Here is a 19,909-nt window from a genome sequence, read left to right as displayed (position 1 = left end):
GATGTACAGTGCAAATTCTGTATGTTTCAATAAATGAAAGTTTCAGAAAAAATATTGGATAAGGTTTTTCTTGTTCTTAGTCTGCCACAGAGTTCGCGTGATAATCGGTCTCCTCTTCACATGGATTTCAAATATTATCAAAATAGAATGGACACGAAATGATAAGTCTCAACAGCCCGACGGTGAAATTCCATTGACCATAAAGAACATCTTTTTCTGAAGCAGTATCGAATTTATTAATTGCTTGGCTTAAAGACAAGCTTTCATACATCGCTATTTGATCAAGTGATGATTATGATTGTAATGTGACCGATATCGGATTCTATATAAATTACTAAGATATTAACTATCACATTATAGCATGGACGTATACATGTTTGCATAGTTTCACATCGTGACCATTTTGCTTGCCTGGGTATTGTTTGGGTAATCCTCAGAAAAACCTCAAAATAGAGTAGCCTTTATTTCATTCACATCGACATTATGTGAATGTTAGAATACCTATCTCTAAATGATATGTTTCTGGTTCACTGCCCAACCGGTTGGCAGAGCTTGTAAAACCTGTTGCGCTGTACCTTTCTACGTAGTTAGTAGTTCAGTTCATGCACGTTTTTTATGATAATATATAAAATATGAATGCATTGAAAATATATACACAAGAAATAACTATGCATTAAAACAATGATAAAACCCAAACAATCTTAGACAGTGTGATATTAATTACCAAAATTATTTTGATTTGAAACTGATCATAGGTGATGGTCAATCGGTCTGAACAATAGTCTCTCGCTAACTAAAAGCTTTAAAAGTTTATCTTAATGAACAATATCATTCAAACAATACAAGTACATGTAATGATACAAACGAAATATAATATGAAACAATATAAAATGTGGAAGCAGCTGTTTTCAGTGATAAAATAATGAAAAAGAAGGAACTGTAGAACTCTATCCTAAATCTTATAAACATATGTATATATATATATATATATAAATACACTGACCAATACCTTGAACGTTTTACTGTCTTCAGCATGGATTATGCTGTATGTGTTTATATCAAAAGATGAAATTTTCACCATTTCACAATAAGTGCGTAACACTGCAGGATCTCACAAATAATTTAGACAAATGTAAAAATGTATGTAGATATCTAAAAAACATATATACAACTATTCAAAGGTTTCCAAAACTGCTATTGTATTAATCTAGAATTTGCTTTTGTTTCCGCACAAAATAGCATTGATGGTATAGATACAGAAAATGTTCAAAACATTCAATACACCTGCAACTGCATATAAAATACTCTCAACGATTATTTCAGTTCCCAATTATGTTGAATAGAAAATCTTTTCTCGAATTTATTCATGGGTACATAGCGATGATCAGCACCATAGCCAAAACAACACAAGCTGTTATTACTCCATATATGGACAGCATACATATCTTAAAGCCACGACCCTGAATAATAATGGAAATATATTCGAGAATGATCAATTGATTGAAATATTTACCGGTAATGATAATTCATAGTTGATTACTTACAGCTGGTTCAGGACGTCTATACGGGTATGTCTGTACAGTCTTGGTTTTTTCCAGCTCATAATCATGCATTTTCTCTGAAAGATTATCAGATACCTTTTATCAGAAATTAATTCATTCTTGTATTTACAGAATCAGATGAAATTTACGAACCTTTATCTCGTCTTCGCATGCAGCACTGGTGAATCTCCAAGGTAATTTGTACCACAGCGTGGAAGATGACCCAGGCGACCAGAATCCAAGAGCAAAACCACAAAACGGCTGCAGCTTCCAGATCCATCCCAATAAAAATATTGATGACTAAAAATTGAATTATGAAAACATCAGAATTGTAGTGAAGAGCGACTTTATTTGAGTAACAGCAATAAGATAAGTTTCTTACCTGCCAATATGTGAGCCACCGTTCCAATACCCCAGTGGATCCAATTGAAAATAGGACGATCATCATCCTCTGGTTTACAGCGGCACAAGGTTATAAGTGGCTGAATAAAGAAAAGCATAATTTCTACATTAACTCAAAATTGCTTACTTAATGCATGCAGAGTACACCTACAAAAGCTGTCAATAACAACTTACATTTATGATGACAAGGGCAACAATAATGAACCCAAGGATAGGATGAGCAGCGTAAGGCAGTCCTCTTAACTACAATATAAGAAAGGACAAATTAATTCCCTGGAACATGTTGATTTTCCCAGACTCCATAATATACTCACATTGCTGTATCCACGAGCGTGTATCAGAATCAGAATAAATGCCAGAATAATCAAGATAACAGCAACAATCATACAAGCGCGGTGAACCTTAAAGAATATACAAATGCGTAATGGTATAAAAACAACAAATCATTTCCACTTATGAATATTTTACAGTACAGAAAAACTGTATCATATTACATGTACGTATTCATAGTGAAGGTGGACTTTTCAAATCACAATGTGATAGAATCATTATATTTGATGATTGTAAGACTGTATATACATGTACCTGGAACCAGACACGTTCTTTGTACAGCGACTCATTTGGCCACATAGGTTTATAGTAGTGCGCCATCAGCATTGCAAAACTGACAAACAAAATCCATGCGACAATCATCATACAACCTGAAGATTGATCAAATATGTGCACAAAGTTGACAAAGCTGTTCACGAATGGTCAGAAATTCTAGCAGAATTGGACCTACCATGGGCTTTGACAAGATTGTTTCTGACAGGGACATATGAATACAGCATATTATTGCCAACCATGTCAACTTTCTTAGGAGATATAAGTGGATACATTCCTGGGCTAGTGTTGTGTTTCACCAAATAGCCTGGAAAAATTTCATCAAAATTGATGATTGACAACAGTCCGTCAATGTGTTATAACCGAATATTGCAATACCAGACATCGAGGCAGCAAAATGGACTCACCATCTGGAGTGACAGCTCCTCGAGCAACAAACAAGTAATACGGTTTATCAATTGCAAATAATTGTGCAGATGGACCACCAGTGACTACTTTATTTCTCCTGAATCTACAACTCAAACGTCCATTGTTGTAATACCCTTGCATGCCCGTCAATCCACCTTGCTTCTGCAAGAAGACAATAGAAACAGAACAATGTACGTAACAAAACTTCATTACTAAACGAAATGCATGGGATTCAACAACGAACTACCATAAAAACAGCACATATACCGGTAAATGTCTTTATCAATTTGGTATCTAATTGAGGTATGAAGACTTACATATGGTACAGGTATTGGCCTATTTGCTTTAAGATTCTTTTCATTGTATGAATTAGATATAACCACGCGTGAATTACTGCTGACGAAAGCACATTGAATCACACTATCATCTCCCTGAAGATAATACAGTAAAGACGTCATTACTCTTGTTTCAGAATGAAGACATAGAGAAATTATAGCCGTTACTAACAACAGAATCATTAAGGAGCATTAAAGCTCAAGTAACTCCTTGTACAGAAACTTACCATCAGTTGGTCTTTCGAGAATCCGACAGCTACATAACCAGTGGTCTTTGCACTCATTTCAAAATCTATAGCAGTTTTATCCGGCGTTTCACGATAAGTCACCAAGTATTCACAGTCACTTTCGACACAATTTGAGGGCTGCATGAAACAGCCCTTAGTCAATCCACATTCTCCCAAGGTTTTTATTTGAGCAATTGGATTAAACTAGAAACAAAACAGTGATAGTTCATGTACTAACATGTATGTGTATACAGTAATATGTTAAACTGATTTCCCCTTTGTTGCAGTTGAATCAATGATGAGGTAAGTATAACAGTATTCATTAGTTTTTCACTAAACACTTACCGGAGCGAATGTAGGATTTGGTAAAGGTTGGGCACCACTGGTTGTGATCACCTTCGATGTTACATCTGTCCAAAATGTGTTGAAGTTTGTAACTATCGTTGCTCTAAAATGATACATGTATAAGCAATAAAAATCCATTCCTTCAAATGTTTTTCCTTTTTGTGAATCAAAGTCAGCCTTATACATCGCATATTTATATCTTAATATGCATCATATTTATCTTTTAATAAGGACCAAACTCACTTAAACACAATTTGATCTTGGGTTGGTGTAGGAGCTGTCCACGCTCCAGTAATAGTTGCCAGATTCAGAGGTGATTTGTGAGTTAGAGCGTCCTATAGAAAATATTTCATCAAAGATATTATGTTAGAAAAAGAAACCATTACAGTAAAGAGATGCTCCTGATGACAAATCTTTAAACATTTTTCGAAATAAAAACAACAGTTGTTGAAACTGCACGAATAGATTTTTCTTACATTAGCCGCAGTACATGTGACAGTTTGAGTGTTTGCCGCTGCTGTCCAAGTTCCAATTGGCTCATCAACATTCAGCTGAAAATTTACACGACGAGCTTCCAGCAAAAATCCTTTAATTTTTAATGAGCTTGGAGCTTTCTGTTGAATCGTCACTAAAATATAAGTATTCTAATGTAGATAAAGTACGGAAGCCCCTGTGACATACGAGATAATTTTTTCCCAATTTCGACTTATGTCGAATTGTGAAAAGATTATCTTGTACGTCACCTAGGGCTTCCATAAAAAAGGCCTGTTACAGAAAGGGTTCATAAGAACTGTGAAATGAAATAATTTGTTATCAAAAAATTACACACATACCTGTGATTGATTGAGCAGCAGTGTAACTAGTCACTGTATTCGGTACTGTTACTGTAAATGGAGCTGCCGATTTCTGCGGAACATAATTTCTATGTTGCGGTACCATTGTAACGCAGGCATCAATAGGAGCTCCAGTCATACGCGCTCCACACAGTTGAATACCCACCAGCAACGTTAATATTATCAATGCATTCATGCCACCTAAAAAAATAATTCAAACCATTCTAAAAATTCTTCAACAATTCCCACTCATATAAGAACCAAAAAGGGAATAGGGTTTGTAGTTAAATTCCTCAGTCCTATTTCGTCACTATTGGAATATCTAATCAAATATTCATCATCTTACAGATAGATAATTTCCTCCACATGTTTTTCACAAAGCCAAAGTCAGTCACAAAACCTCATTGAACTAAATCCATTCCTGAATCTAGAATACTTTCAGAAACTACTATTGCCTAAATACATAGGGATAACATACTAGCCCTGAGTGGTTTCCAAAAATCAATGTAAATTCTTACCTACAAGGTATTCACACACGGAATGTTCAGTGTCAGATAAAAGCAACCTCTATGATGAAACTAACTGTTAGCTGCTTCGCAAAAACAACTTTCTCATTCTATCCAAGAAAATGCATGAGTGAAGTTACACACAGCAATATACAAACCACCAGCACAGGATAGTCTGGAACTCTTCCGGCGCTATGTGAATGTATTAAACGCATACAGGTAGCAAAAGTTGCTTGTATACACAGTTCACATTACTCAACACATCAGAATATTTGAGTGGGAATATTGGGTCAATAATACTTTCACCATTTCATTTTAGAGTTTAAGTATTTGTTTGATCATCATAGACAAAGTTTTTGGGCACGCCCAATCTAACAGGCCTTGCGCTCAGATCTATTATTGTGCTGACAAGAGAAAATTCAGAAATAAATAGACCTAAGCCTACGCCAGTAACCAGGCATGATTGGGAAGATCAAAGTCTTTCACTTAAAGAGATGTCTTGACTTAAAAGAAGTTTGTATACCACCATAATTCGAGTGTATATATACTATTTATTCCTTTGAAAGAATATGTGAGGAAAATTATTACTAGGTCAATGAATAAACTACCGGTACCCTATAGTGATATGCTTATTATAATTGGCTAATTGAAGCATTAACCTTCTTTATTGAGATTGTTAGGTCGGGACAGTGTTCATAATTTCTATAACTAAACACGTAATTCATTTGTTTTTTAGGATCATAAGTAGAAAAACCATCCATAAAACAACATAATATCGAAAACAAAGGAAAAATTTGCGTTTTTGATATCGAGCCAGCCTGTAGAAAGTTTCTTTGAGATGTGAATACCGCAGATAGTAGGCCTAAAGAATTCACAAATAGCTCTGATAAACTCTGGAAAATGAATAATCATCATCTGTAGTCAGCAAGTCAGTCTGAGTGATTCATTCAATGCATGCTAAACTAATCATTGAAAAATATTTGATTTATTGTACAGAAACTATAGCCTAGATATACAACCAGAACTAACATACCCAGTGCTGTAAAGTGTACGGTAACTTAGGCCTAACCCTATTTGAGGTACTGGCCTACTGATCTGATTTGAAAATATTGCTAACAAAAAAACTTATTAATCAAAAATAAGAACAAATTTAAGAGCAAATTAACACTGGTTCAGATTCAGATTTAAATCTATTCCCTCAGAAATTCCAAAAGTTTTTGGAGCACAAAATGATTATACTACTGATTATTATAAGTTGTTTGAAAAGATTTCTGTCACTCTGTCTAAATAAACTATATAGCCTTGTTGGTAGACATAACAGCACAACACTTTCAGGCTGTACTGGCCTCAAACTGTACCAGACAATGTATGGGTTCCCATAACTAGATACTACTAGTAGGCAGGCCTTCAGAAACATTTCTCAAATCCTATTCACTGACTAGACTTTTCAATTATAGCTGAAATTAGCTGAGATTTATTTCACTGAGAACTGTCCTTAGTGCCAGTGGTGTCGCTTCATTGCGACCCCGAGGAACGCAAGCTGTCAGTCAAGTGTCAGCATACGGAGTGCCGCGAAACAGTCACTTTCTTCAGGACTGGGTAAAAAGAATAACATGAAACTTTGTCCACAACCTAGTCACTTACAGAATATAATCACGCAGGTATCATATCCATCGGTCCTCTTTGGTTACAAGATGATCTTGCTGGAATTCTTTTGATCTTGAAGATCAAAAAAATTCCAGCAAGCAATATTAACTCGGTTAAATTGATTTTCTATCATTTTCAGTCTTACCTAAAAGTATGTGAGCATCTACTATCACAAACAATCCAATAAATCCTTAATTCCAGCTACTAGTTCAACAACGATTCAGTGTTTGAAAGCATGAGAAACAGAGCCAAACCTCCAAATTCCATCAAAAAAATGATTCACAATGAAGAAAAAAGTTTGACAGTTGCCTCGACCTTGATATTAAAGGAAATCCCTGTTCAATACCGAAAATGTACACTCACTTGCCAATAATAAAAATAGTCGCGGCTTGTCTCCTAAATTTCATAAACACCTAAAAAAATGCTTGTCAGTCAAAATGTCGGAATGTTAGAAATATCTTATCAACATATAGTCTTTAATTTTGGAGCAAAATTGTGCTGAAATACTGTGATTGAGTTTCTACGGTATCGTCGTTCCGGTGAAAATCTTACAGCCGTTCCTGATGTTAGATGTCGCTGTTCACACGCGCAGTTCCCGTAATAGTTGAACAATTTAAGTGAAATTGGGGCTTGAATTAAATCATTACAGTGTAATATTCATCGCGTAGAATGGCTTATTTCCAGTCCGAAGAAAACTGGGATGATGAAATAGACAATGACACTACGCAGAATTTTAGTCTCGCGACTGGTTTTACGACAACCTATGACGACCACCACTACAGCAATTCTGGACCTGCTGGTCGAACTAGTGGCTCAAAAATCCGTGGTGAACTTCGAGCACTTTCCAATTCTTCCTCTGCATCATTTGGCAGAGGTATTGGTGGTCGATGGAAATCTTCGTGGCAAGGTCAAAATGATTCATCCTTCTCTAATAATAGGGGACCCGCATTGGGACGCGGGAATGTATTTAACAGGAGTCACCAGCCTCGAGAAAATGGCTTTAGCTATGGAAATGATAATGGTTCCTTTAGGCAGCCAAGATCAAACTGGGTAAATAACTTCTGGGGCTTATTCTTAAAAAGGTCAGGGAATCCTTCCTGATCCGAAAAATGTTCCACATAACATTTGTGTATTTTGCTTAGCAGAATCAAAGCAATGGAGATGCTGGGGAAAGAGACAATTACCGGAACCAAAGTGGAAATTGGCGTCAAACAAATGGAAGGGATTCACAACAAGAAAATGGCTTTTCTTCGTCGAGTACATCATCAGAACCTTTCAATGTGTTGAATACGTATATAGGAAAAATTATAGGTAGACCTAATTGCCCACTTGTGAGGCCTGTATTTAATGATATGACTTTTTTCATATGTGGCAAAAGTAATTTCTCGAATTTTTGTAGGTAAGGGTGGATCTAAGATAAAGGAACTTGAACAAAAAAGTGGGGCAAGGATCAAGGTATTAAGTTTTTGGAGTATCTATTTCTATTTCATAATAAACTGCACATGGTTGTAACATGAATACAATCTTCAACGTGGATTATTGATTTTGTTTCCAGATAAAGAGCAGTGAATCAAATGGTTTAGAGACTCCAATAGATTTGATTGGTGGTGAAAGCGAATGTGAAAAAGCAAGAAGTTTGATTGAAGAATTGATAGAAGCTCCAAGAGAAGGTGAGTAGCCTAATAGCTGTTGGTGCATCTTGTTGGCCATACTGGAAATTATGAAATTTTGAATAAAAAAATGTGTTGAGGAACATGGTAGATATTGTTTTTAGATGCAAGGCTCTGTCATAAGTGTGGCGAAGGTGGGCATATGGCTCGTGATTGTCCTGGAGAAAGTTCGAGGGGTAAGTCAGTCATGAATGAAGGAATATCTCATAGCTTGTGCTTGTAGTTTTGATATTTATTATTTTCAAGTTTATGTTCTTCATCTTTTTAGACACTGGCACTGGTAGATCATGTTTCAAATGTGGCGAAGGTGGTCATATCTCGCGTGATTGTCCTGGAGAAAGTTCGCGGAGTAAGTCAGTTATGAAAAGGAATGGAGCTTTTAATAGAGAAATAGCTCTCTGGCTTGTGTTTACTGTTGGTATGTGTTTGATGTGTCAGATAATATTTTACTTTCTTATAGTATTAATTCTTCGTCTTTATAGATTCCGGTAGATCCTGTTACAAATGTGGTCAAACAGGACACGTGTCTCGAGACTGTACTGAAGGTGAAAAAAGTAAGTAGCTCCCTCAGCTAATACTACGAGTAAATTGTACAATGCACTTACATACTAGCTTATAATAAAGGTATATTAATGTAATTCTTGATTTCTTTTTATCAATTTCTTATGTAGAATCTGATGAAGATTTTTACCAGGCTCCAAAGATTGATTGGGCCAAAATCAATGATGAAAGGGACTACTACGATGCATTGAAATGGAAAGGTGAATAAGACTATTTATTTCATTTCGGTTTTGTCTATAAGTGAGCTGCATCAGTACTCAATGGATTATGTTTGTAGATTGTCCGCCTTTGAAGAAGAACTTCTATTTTGAGGACCATAATGTAGCTAACATGCATCCAGATGACGCAGATGAATTCAGGTATGGAGCATTGAGGACTAGTTTCAATTTCATGGATCTATCATGGTTTAGACATTCGTCAAGACTGAAATTACATATTGAGACATCATATTTGTTGTAGGTTGGTCAATAACAATATCTCGGTTACTGATATGAAAGAAAAGGATAAACGACCAATTCCAAATCCAATTCAAACTTTTCTGGAATCATTTCTGCACTACCGTGAGAATCTATATTACACAGTCAAGAAATTTTACCTGTCCTCGCATATATGCCGGTAATGTAACTTAGTTTGTTCGCTTTGTAGCTGAAATTATGGATGAAATAAAAAAGCAAGGCTTCCAAAAACCATCACCGATACAGTGCCAAGCATGGCCAATATTACTACAAGGAATGGACATGATTGGTATTGCCCAGGTATATTATATATTGTATCTATAATACCATAATTAATCAAATATGTTATGTTTTCCTTCAATCTTTTATGACATAAAATGTAATTTATGATACATCCAGACAGGAACTGGAAAGACTTTGGCATTCTTACTACCGGCCTTAATTCATATAGAAGGTCAAACTACGTTAGTATTGTTTATTAAAGCATATTTCTATAATACTTGTGGACATCTGCTTTATTGTTGCGTTTAATCACCTTTGTTTTAGTCCTCGTGAAGAGAGAGGTGGTGCTAATATTTTGATAATGACGCCTACTCGAGAATTAGCCTTGCAAATTCAGAGTGAAGTTCGCAAATATAGTTATAGAGGTATTAAATGGTGAGTATTCATGTCTGAATGTGTTTTCCCATCTCGGTGTACATACTGTATTCATATTTTTAAACTGATATTTGTTACTAGCTGTTGTGTATATGGTGGAGGGGATCGACGACAGCAGATCAAAGAGTTAGCAGATGGTGTGGAAATTTTAATCGCTACCCCAGGACGCCTCAATGATCTAGTCATGAATGGATATATTGATGTCAAGGCAGTGACATATCTGGTAGGCCTAAGTCGTTTCAGTCGAATTAGTTATCTTCTATAATTCATTCAATTGAAATTGGTTTTGTATCATTTGATTACTTTAAAGTTTCTTTGGAAAAATTGTAGGTGTTAGATGAAGCGGATCGTATGTTAGATATGGGATTTGAGCCTCAAATCATGAAAACGATTTTAGATATTCGTCCAGATAGACAAACTGTGATGACCAGGTAATAATTGAACTTATAATATATGATAAATGTAAAGTTGTTGCTTTCTTCATTCAAAAACACAGTTAACTGATAAGCTGTGCGGTCAAACATCGTTAACAACTGTATGTCATCAATTTCAGTGCTACATGGCCTGAAGAAGTTCGGAGAATTGGTAAACGGTATTTGAAGGACCCAATGTTAGTTTTTGTAGGATCTCTAGATTTAGCCGTAAGTTTCATGAACTTTTCACTGAGTTTGCTCATTAGAACGAACATTTGTTGAAAACATTTTCTGTTACTTCATTTTAGGCTTGTCACAGTGTTACGCAATATATTGAGATGGTGGAACAAGATGAAAAGCGAGAATTTGTAAGACATTCTTTTACCATGATTATGAAAAGAAATGTGTAATATATGATAAATTCTCTGTAAAATTACCTTTTAAGTAACATGAATTGTCTTCTGCATATTATAGCTTATCGATTTCATCTGCAACATGGAACCTACAGATAAAGTTATAGTGTTTGTAGGCAAGAAAATAACGTAATTATACATTTTATATCTGAAGTACATGTGATACGAGTGTAGAATAGGAAAAAACTTACTGTACCGTTTCTATTTTAGAGCCGATGATCTTTCTAGTGATTTGTGTTTGAAGGACATATCTTGTCAGTGTATACATGGAGCTAGGTATGAGGAATGAAATCTTCTTAGATGGTTTTGTCCATTTAAAACTGATTGGGAAATAGGAAACTTGTTTCCCTGGTTTGACCAATCATTCTATGTGTTTATAGAGAACAGTATGATCGAGAACAAGCATTAAGTGATTTCAAAGACAACGATGTTAGAATTCTAATAGCAACAGATGTGGCATCACGGGGTCTCGATATTATTGATATCACGTGAGTTTAGTCAATAATCTTAAGTTTACCATTGTGATATGTTTCTAGTGGCCTGTTACATATATCTTGATTTATTCTTCAGTCACGTGTTCAACTTCGATTTTCCCCGCAATATGGAAGAATATGTACACAGGGTTGGTAGAACGGGTAGAGCTGGGTAAGTAAAATATGAGGGAATCCGAGTTATGATTATTCGAGGTTCCCAATTCTTCATTGTTATGTATGGTTATACGAATCCTTTATGTTTGCAGACGGACTGGCACGAGTATCACTTTGTTTACTCGCTCTGATTGGAGAAATGCTCGAGAATTGATGAAAATTCTACGTGAGGCAAATCAGGTACATAATCATGAAAATGTGTTAAATCTATACAGTAGAATTCGCTGGCCTCGGATCTTCGAGGACTAGTGTACAGTCGAAGTCCTTTCTAATGCCATTTTTCGCTTAACCCCAACATTTTTCAGAGAACAAATCCGCCAAATCTAACTTAAATTCAAAGAAATACCATCATTTATAACACCAATTTCATTATAACGTCATCTTTTTTCCATTGGTCCCAACAGTGCCATTATAATAGACTTAGATTGTATTTCATTCGAGGCAACCAAATTCTGGGGCAGTCAGAGCGATGATGGGTCGTCGCCACAGTGAATATGAGAAGATTAATTTCAAATATTTATCCAGGGGTTTGTGATATTCTGGGGCAAGCAGTGTCTAGTATTATGATCAATTCCACTTATCTAAGATCGTGTGCTAATTGTTCTTACATGTTACAGGAAATACCAGTTGAACTTTCGGCCATGGCAGATAGATTCGATGCATGGAAGGAAAAAAATAAGGACCGACCAGATTTTGGACGTGGAGGTCGTGGTGGCGGAAGAGGTGGTGGACGAGGCGGTCGAAGGCGAGATGAAAATCTAGGTTTTGGTTTCATTTAAGCACCAGTGACGAGGAGATCTATTCAATGACTTTTCCAAATTCACTCATCGGAAGCCTGATGGTGAACCTGATGGTTGACAGATGCAGTTCAAGGTGCAATATTGCAGATTTTAAGCGTATATGTTCCTTTGTGTATGATTTCGAAGGAGGCTGAAAATTCTCATTAATTGGGAAAAATAGTAGTGAAATACAATCAGTTTGCATTTATTGTGTTGTATGAGATAGATATGGGATCATGTTCTAACTGCGGACAAATTATATTGGATTCACAACTGAATAGAACTAATGCTTGTTTTCTCCCATCATTTTATAAAGAGTGTAATTTACTCGTCACTGTACTCAGTAAAATCGAAGTACGTATTTGGGCAATTGACGAATATTGGCGAAATTTGTTTAACTGAACACTAAGTTTTAGTATCAAGTCAATTGCAACTTTTCATTTGAATTTTTTTAATAAAGAATTTATGCATTTAACTCAATTTTGAGTCGTAGCTTTTTGTGAAAATTTATTTTTCTGGTGCGAACATCAGTTAGTTATTATAAGGGATCTCTCCGGCCGCGTTTACTCGTTCACTGACCGTATCGTGCTGCCATCTATGATGCGTAATGGCGCGCCAAGACTAAGGCCTGAAGAAGGAAAAATTGTGGTAAATTAGTTTGTTCCTTCATTTATCAATAGGAATAAGACCCTTAGTTTGAGTAGAATGTACCCCACGCTGGAGACACAAGTGCAGGGGCATGTCACAATTTAATAGTGGATACAACTGAGATTCCCACAATAATTACGAGAAAATGAAATCCGAAAATGTTTCCTCTGCTCGATCATCGACATCGGATCCGCCGGATCGGTTGGCTTGCCTTGCTTGGAGCTGTTGTAGTTTATTCAACGTTTCAACGATAACGGTCATCTTCAGGAAAACTGAATAGTGGATGAACCCCCTAATAGCCTACGGGAATACTGACACTGGTATCATTACCCTCGTCCCTCCTCTTTCCTTCCCCGGCCCTGCCGCAGTGCAGTGCAGCAGTGTCTGTGCATGTGCTTAGCTTAGAGTAGTGTGTGTGGCTGGCTGTGGTTCCATACCAGGGGCATTTTCCATTTCATATGATTTCAGCACGACCACCCATCATATTTCCGGACTCTATAGATTAGTTGGTTGCAGAAAAAATTCATTTTTTGAATTAGGCCCCTAGGGCCAGGATGTAGCTTCTCCAACCGACCTTAGTTTGATTTGTAGAGGAGCCATGCGTCAAATAAACTAGTTAACCTATAGATGTACTATCTATCTGGTTGTATTCTCTCCTAGTTAGTAAGTTTCCTATTCAAAACATTTTTAGCTAAATCAAATAGGTTAAATTGATGTGGTTTGTGAAAATATCCATTTTGTATGACTAGTCACCTGGCTTAATGTCTTATAAATTTTGTATGTTTTTATTTGAGTAGGATCCACTAACTGTGCTAAACAAGTGAATATGAGGCCAATCAGATCTTTGAGTCAACCCGATGCAGTTACTTGTGACGATGCAATGAGATCAGCTAAGCGTTCTGTTGATCACATTTCAGATGATGTCGAATTTCAAATTGGCTCATTCTATGGAGCAAAAAAGCTGTGTATGCAGCGACCATCAGAACATGATAATTCGCCTAAAGTGTTAGGTGAAGTTAAGGCTGGTTCACTTCCAAACAGTAGAAAAAGAAACATAACAAGGGCACAAACTACGAAAGTCAAGGAAATTAGCCTTAATGAAGGTTTGGATGTTAAAGAAAATTCTGTTGGAAATAATGGAAAGAAGTTCTTCAAACACCGAACAAAGTCAGTTCAGCGTGCATCCTTTCAATTGATTTACCATAAGCAGAATAGTAAGGGTTCAAAGAAGAGAAACAATCTCACGGCTAAAGTGAAGCATCGTAGAACTGAATCGTTGAAGGCTCCCAGGAAAAAACACAGTTTTGCTGAGCTCGAGTTTTATGCCGACAAGAAGAAACCCCGAGCCTTGAGCACTGATAATTCCGAACCTCCTATGTTGATGCGACAAACAGATGAAAATGTTGCGTCTGCTTCCATCGATATACCTCCTGTGCTATCTAGGGAATGTCTTGTGGAGGTTAAATCTGATCAACAACCGGTTGAAATATGTGGAAGTACAGGTTTTGGTGTTTCCGATGATGATGTCGACATTGCTGACAATAACATATCGACTGACAATCCTGAACCAATGTGCAATAATGTTTACTCACAGGACTTATTTACGGGTGAATTCTCAAGTAACTGCGCATCAAGTTGTGCATCATCGCTTAGTGAAAATAATGATAATTTAGAAGTCAATTCCTCTACGGATATTGTTGATGGTTTAGTTGTACCAGCCTCAAATCAAACTGTCCTGAATGGTAAGTCTCGATGGACACATTTTCTGTCTTCGATATTTACATTTTTGAAATTGTTTTGGCTTCATTTTCTAGATAACACAAATGTGTTGAATATCGAAAACAAACTTCCACCTGCTATCATTGATGGAAAGAAGTGTTACCCAATATTTAGTCCACGCAACAGCCCGATTCAAACGACTTTAAGATTGTAAGTATAACCGATGCCGTTTAAAGCAATGAATGTTCAGAACTAATGCTTTCAATTTCATTTTGAAATCTGTAGCCATTGTGGTTGGATCTGTTTTTAAGGATGTTTTCAATATTGCAGCAATACGGATGATAGCCCTGGTTCACGAAAGTCTACGCCCAGAAGACAGACTCTGTTGAAATCGTTGCGCGAAGATGGAAAAGAGCAGATGATATTGGTAATGGTTTCTTATTCATATGCCCGTGCTAGTAAAGGAATGAAATTTAAAGATGGCATAATGTAATAGATATCAATGATTTTATTTTTTTATAGGATTTTGGGCAGAAAGAACATGTCACTATTGAATGTCCGACTTGTGGAATGATTTACACAGAAAAAGAACCAGAAGATGAAGCAGCTCATTCTAGATTCCATCAGCGATTTTTAAATGCTCTCAGATATACAGTATGTACTACAGATGACTTGAAATGTGTACATTCAATTGTGCTATGTTTATTTCACGGTCAAGCTCATTTGATCATAAAACAAAACCCAGACATAACACATTCATTCTAAGCTATTTCCCTTGAAGGACGTATCTCTAAACAAGATTTATTTTCTTTCAAGGGTTGGAAAAAAGAAAGAGTTGTCCAAGAGTTTTCTGATGGCAAAATTGTGCTGTTATCATATACTGACAAAACTGCACAGAAAAAGGTGAATATAATCTCATAGGAAGCATTCAAATAGTAGTTATTTCATTGATAAAATTACACCTCCATCAAATTGGCTGTCATACTGCCTAGCCTAATTACTGGTATTCACTGAAACAACTGATCTATTAAGATGCGACCTACGCTCGACATTTTCACTTTAGGACATTTATTTCTAATTAGGAAGTAGGGTAGAGTGTTGTGATACTTGTATTGTAAATGTAATTTATTTTGCATCAGGAAATTTTTGACGCTTTACATTTTACTCTAACCCCTACCCTGACATATGAAGCTAGGACATAATTCTTTCCCCCCATAAAATCGTAAATACTCTTTGAACACTCTGAAATTTGCACTGGTACCTGTTGTAAATCTCAAATTCGTACTGAATGTATCTTCCAAATCTACTCATAGATTGCATCCATTCTGAAAGTGGTTGATGATGATCTTGGATTTTCGGAAATGTGTGATCAAAGCCAGAAAGCTAATAAACGTGTAAGGAACAGTTTTGTCTATTTCTGTCGTGGTGCAAGAAATGCATATATTTTATATGCTGATTCAGTGAATAAAACCCACAACTTTTGTTGTTAATGTTGCTTTCAGATTTATATTTATGTGAATGACGAGAAAAGAGTAGTAGGGTGTTGTGTTGCTGAGCCTATTTCACAAGTGAGTACTTACTGATTTCTCTGGAGATGGCAGTTTATTTTATTACTTCATTCCTTCCAAACCAATCGGTCATCTTTTTTGTCTCTTAAAAAGATCTAAATAAATCTGAAATTTATTGTAGGCATGTCGTGTTCTTGCCGGAGATGATAAACAGGAGATTGGCAAAGCTTGGTGTTGTAGCACTGAAATGCTCCCGTGTAGATGCGGCATAAGTCGAGTATGGGTTTTTAAGCACGCCAGACGAAAAGGCATTGCGACTAGATTATTAGATTGTCTGAGGTATGATTTCAGTCTTACAACTAAAAAATAGTGACCACGTGTATTGATACGATGAAATATGTATTTTTGTCATGTTTTTATTTCAGGTTTAATTTTGTACTAGGTTATCCATTATCCAAGGCAAATATTGCGTTTACTGATCCAACTGCCGATGGGAAACTGTTTGCCACATCTTACACCGGCAGTAAAGAATTCCTCGTTTATAAGTGATGTATTAACCTGTAATGCAAATAACTGTTTACAGGTGCTACAGATTATTAAATAAAATGGATCTTGAGTTTAACGCACTTCTTCATGACTGTGCAATTCCTGCATTTATTTATACAGTAGAACATACTTAATTCGGATGACTAAGGACAGCCCAGATTTCTCTAAATAATGAATGATAGTTTACATGGTTCCAGGCTAACTGGGCCAAATATTTCATCGGAATTTACTGAAAATCCGAATTAAGTGAGGTCTATTGTAGTGCTAATGTTAAACACATTGTTCTTTAATCTTAGTGTTTGTGTACAAATCTGAGATCAGAATGTACTTTGCCGGAAAATCTAGAAAGAATGGTGTTGTCAAATATTATGTCATAATTTAGAGTGATGCTTTTCACATAAGCTGTACATAAATTGTATCACTACTTGTAATAAAGGTGATGTCTGGAAAATCTAGGTAAGATGTTGAACTTGATTCTTCCCAGTTTGTTAGAATTTCATTTTGTATGTGTATTTTTGTATTATGTGTAGTTAGATTATATTGAATTGAAAATAAGTCATGTTTATCAGTATTCAAATAGATTTTATTAAAACCTCCGATGTAGATAGATTATAAATACACCGTATCTTTCTTCGTTTTTCAAAATGAGACGCATTTTATTGTTATTTTCTGTGTATGAATTGCAAGTTTTCTGGTATGAATAAAGTATATTTCTTTCCTTATAGATGGCGTCTGGATTTAGTTGTTTCATTGGTTTAGATGCTCGTGTGACCAGGAACTGCGTTGTCGATTGAGAATCCCTAGTAAAAAGCCGCCCAAATGTCTACCTGTGAACCCGATCGATCAGATTGCGAAATGGGGCGTTTTGAAATTGTGAAATGTCTATGTTGTAGGGTCCCTTAATTCGATTTCTTCAAAACGGAAAATGCTTTTAAAGATGCTTGGAAACTCCTTTGATTTGAACGAAGTTCCCAAAACTGCTTCAATTCGGAGAAATTGGCAATAAAAATGTGTATCCAGTTTGTACAGAAGAGTACCGCTAAATCGATATACCGTAGTTGAGACCTGGTTTTTTGCCCCAATTATGCGGTTTACCGAATTAGAAACCAAGTTAAGGTATTGTAGGAAAGGATGATGTGCTTACAATACTATCAAATTAATGGTTTACCGAGACAGTAATTGGGGTAACAAAGTGATGCAGACACTCCTCGAAATTTGAAATTATTATCCTAACTCCTTATATCCAGGAATCACTAATCTGTAGGGTCCGCGTGTTAGGTATAGGAAAATCAGTTTTACTTATTTGCAAAAGAAACTGAGTAGGAAGCGAACGACAGAGAAAAGGGTTTTTATGCACTTCAAACGTTATTCGATTGGCAAATTCACGCCAAAACATTTATTTCACGGCGCTAATCTGCAACATTTTAAATGATACATCTGATCCTGATAATCCCCTGTTAATCTTAGCTGTATATTCTTCGGACTGCCCGATGGCCACTTTATCATGTATAGAATCTCCCCACTGTCTCTGCGCGAATGATTGATGCCCGAAACAAAGGCCATTAGATGAACCATTTACTGGTATTCTTTAAGGTTAAAGTTACCCGCCGTCTTCTGGTATGCTCTTGGAAAGCATTATCAGCCGCGGTCATCATTTCCGCGGTCGTTCGGCGGCCCGGACCCGCTGAACTAATGGACAATAGAAGATGTACGACTCCCCGATGTCTCCTAACTGTACGGCATTGTCGAAGCAGCTAAACATTAATACCATGTACATAAATTATTATCAACTACCGTAAATATTGCCCATCAGGCGGCAAGTCAACCACACGGCGAACTGTCTTCCCGGAAACAGGCACAAGTGATAAGAACTTACATGTAGAATTTAGCGGGGACGGGGTGATGGATGTTGTGGCCCCTATAATTTCTTGGCCGACCAAAATATAGATATGTACGTTTATAAATACAGATACATCATAAAATGAGACATCCCTGCTCTGACAGTGACACTGCTTTTGATTGGCTCTCATATATATTTCTTATTTCTTTGCTTTTGTCTTCGTACAGCTCGAACTTATCTATAATGCGTATATGCGGAAGACAAACACTCTTTAGGGCAACGATTAGTAAAACATGGATGAATAAAAAGTTTGGATGTACGATCGTCCTGGAAGTCTTCACAAAATCATCATCAAATTCATACAATATTTACATAGTTTCATCATTAAGAAGTCTTTGCGTCAAGATATGATCGCGACATTCATCCAAATCCAACTCGGAGCTGCAATAAATCAAGTGATACATATCTCACGAGCGATGTATTCAGCTGCGCAAGATTGGGGAGACACCGAAGAACCCGGTCTGCCTGCATTAATGAGGCTAATGGTAGATTAGTCTTGTAAATCCTCAGTGACAACAATTTAGAACGGACCGAATAAGACAACTACAACTCGAACGGAGATAAATATTGTCTGCTTGGATTTCACACCGCGCCAAATGCGTCGCCAGATCTATTTCCATCGGAGCGCGTCGCAATCTGATTCGAACGAAACAACTCGTATCAGTCATCAATATTTGATTGGCGATCGACGCAAAAATGAAAATAATCGCTAAAATACGACGCTGTGAATATTTGGTTTTTATCTATACTTGACTACGGATCCGTTTGGCTTCATTGGTATCATATATCTTGAGTAGATTGCTTTATGAATTCCAGAAAAAAGCATCAGAGAAATGCGGATTTTTGAGCCTAAATATTGTATTCTTACCTTGCAGATCACGTCCGTACCACCGAATGGAAAATATGTGTATATTCAATGAAATAAAATTCAATTTTACATTGGAAGTTTTATTCAGTTAGCTCGATTTTGGCGTTTTAATCATCCGTTTTCCACTATATTTTTCATCTAATTGCTAAATATTTTAACCGCTCTCGAATTCATTACGACATGTATCTCTGCGTTTATAAAAGTAAACATTTAATTGAAATCCTTTCCAATCAATGCATTATTTCGATTATTTGATCCTTGATGTGCGATCAGTGAAG

General features: G+C 36.3%; 3 protein-coding genes across 5 annotated transcripts; 2 read left to right on the top strand and 1 right to left on the bottom strand.

The window, feature by feature from the left end:
* Positions 1 to 39: 39 nt before the first annotated feature.
* On the bottom strand, positions 40 to 7,151 carry LOC141898560 (ferric-chelate reductase 1-like). Of its 2 annotated transcripts, none has more exons than XM_074784517.1 (16): positions 6,993 to 7,151; positions 4,695 to 4,895; positions 4,338 to 4,489; positions 4,105 to 4,196; positions 3,862 to 3,964; positions 3,517 to 3,720; positions 3,272 to 3,385; positions 2,954 to 3,116; positions 2,725 to 2,853; positions 2,529 to 2,644; positions 2,258 to 2,344; positions 2,118 to 2,186; positions 1,924 to 2,023; positions 1,695 to 1,841; positions 1,545 to 1,618; positions 40 to 1,460 (listed from the first exon to the last, which is right to left on the bottom strand). In XM_074784517.1, exons 2-16 carry the CDS (start codon positions 4,888 to 4,890, stop codon positions 1,365 to 1,367), a joined length of 1,842 nt encoding a protein of 613 aa, XP_074640618.1. In that variant the 5' UTR covers positions 4,891 to 4,895; positions 6,993 to 7,151; the 3' UTR covers positions 40 to 1,364. The 2 variants fall into 2 exon arrangements, with proteins under 2 accessions (XP_074640618.1, XP_074640619.1); XM_074784518.1 differs by lacking the exon at positions 6,993 to 7,151 and adding an exon at positions 5,213 to 5,395.
* A 273-nt stretch (positions 7,152 to 7,424) lies between these two features.
* Positions 7,425 to 12,906, top strand: LOC141898529 (putative ATP-dependent RNA helicase DDX43). Of its 2 annotated transcripts, none has more exons than XM_074784468.1 (23): positions 7,425 to 7,897; positions 7,993 to 8,158; positions 8,247 to 8,302; positions 8,403 to 8,517; positions 8,622 to 8,693; positions 8,786 to 8,866; positions 9,000 to 9,071; positions 9,189 to 9,278; positions 9,356 to 9,437; positions 9,538 to 9,638; positions 9,724 to 9,833; positions 9,933 to 9,997; positions 10,080 to 10,190; positions 10,272 to 10,413; positions 10,521 to 10,621; positions 10,744 to 10,831; positions 10,912 to 10,971; positions 11,078 to 11,145; positions 11,227 to 11,292; positions 11,397 to 11,504; positions 11,587 to 11,661; positions 11,756 to 11,843; positions 12,281 to 12,906. In XM_074784468.1, the coding sequence occupies exons 1-23, from the start codon at positions 7,517 to 7,519 to the stop codon at positions 12,440 to 12,442; spliced, it is 2,460 nt and encodes an 819-aa protein (XP_074640569.1). In that variant the 5' UTR covers positions 7,425 to 7,516; the 3' UTR covers positions 12,443 to 12,906. The 2 variants fall into 2 exon arrangements, with proteins under 2 accessions (XP_074640569.1, XP_074640568.1); XM_074784467.1 differs by having other exon boundaries at positions 7,990 to 8,158.
* Positions 12,907 to 13,052: 146 nt separating this feature from the next.
* Positions 13,053 to 17,508, top strand: LOC141899780 (uncharacterized). The gene is made up of 10 exons (XM_074786301.1): positions 13,053 to 13,090; positions 13,888 to 14,832; positions 14,905 to 15,019; positions 15,140 to 15,236; positions 15,332 to 15,463; positions 15,626 to 15,712; positions 16,123 to 16,203; positions 16,312 to 16,377; positions 16,499 to 16,656; positions 16,743 to 17,508. The coding sequence occupies exons 2-10, from the start codon at positions 13,917 to 13,919 to the stop codon at positions 16,864 to 16,866; spliced, it is 1,776 nt and encodes a 591-aa protein (XP_074642402.1). The 5' UTR covers positions 13,053 to 13,090; positions 13,888 to 13,916; the 3' UTR covers positions 16,867 to 17,508.
* Positions 17,509 to 19,909: the final 2,401 nt, after the last annotated feature.

This window comes from Tubulanus polymorphus, chromosome 2 (genome assembly GCF_964204645.1).
Source record: "Tubulanus polymorphus chromosome 2, tnTubPoly1.2, whole genome shotgun sequence".
In the NCBI taxonomy this organism is placed as follows: Eukaryota; Metazoa; Nemertea; class Palaeonemertea; order Tubulaniformes; family Tubulanidae; genus Tubulanus; species Tubulanus polymorphus.
Note: the sequence above shows the minus strand (reverse complement) of the source record. Positions and strands in the feature narration are given on the sequence as shown.

Bases quoted from the DNA above. Each gene is read 5' to 3' on its own strand.
- LOC141899780 (XM_074786301.1), top strand. From the start codon at position 13,917: ATGAGGCCAATCAGATCTTTGAGTCAACCCGATGCAGTTACTTGTGAC. The intron at 16,204-16,311 runs GTAAGGAACAGT...TGTTGCTTTCAG, and splicing joins GCCAGAAAGCTAATAAACGT to ATTTATATTTATGTGAATGA. The intron at 16,657-16,742 runs GTATGATTTCAG...TTTTTATTTCAG, and splicing joins AGATTATTAGATTGTCTGAG to GTTTAATTTTGTACTAGGTT.
- LOC141898529 (XM_074784467.1), top strand. From the start codon at position 7,517: ATGGCTTATTTCCAGTCCGAAGAAAACTGGGATGATGAAATAGACAAT. The intron at 8,303-8,402 runs GTATTAAGTTTT...TTTTGTTTCCAG, and splicing joins AAAGTGGGGCAAGGATCAAG to ATAAAGAGCAGTGAATCAAA. The intron at 9,834-9,932 runs GTATATTATATA...TGATACATCCAG, and splicing joins ACATGATTGGTATTGCCCAG to ACAGGAACTGGAAAGACTTT.
- LOC141898560 (XM_074784517.1), bottom strand. From the start codon at position 4,890: ATGAATGCATTGATAATATTAACGTTGCTGGTGGGTATTCAACTGTGT. The intron at 4,197-4,337 runs GTAAGAAAAATC...TATTTTCTATAG, and splicing joins TCACATGTACTGCGGCTAAT to GACGCTCTAACTCACAAATC. The intron at 2,854-2,953 runs GTGAGTCCATTT...AAATTTTTCCAG, and splicing joins AGGAGCTGTCACTCCAGATG to GCTATTTGGTGAAACACAAC.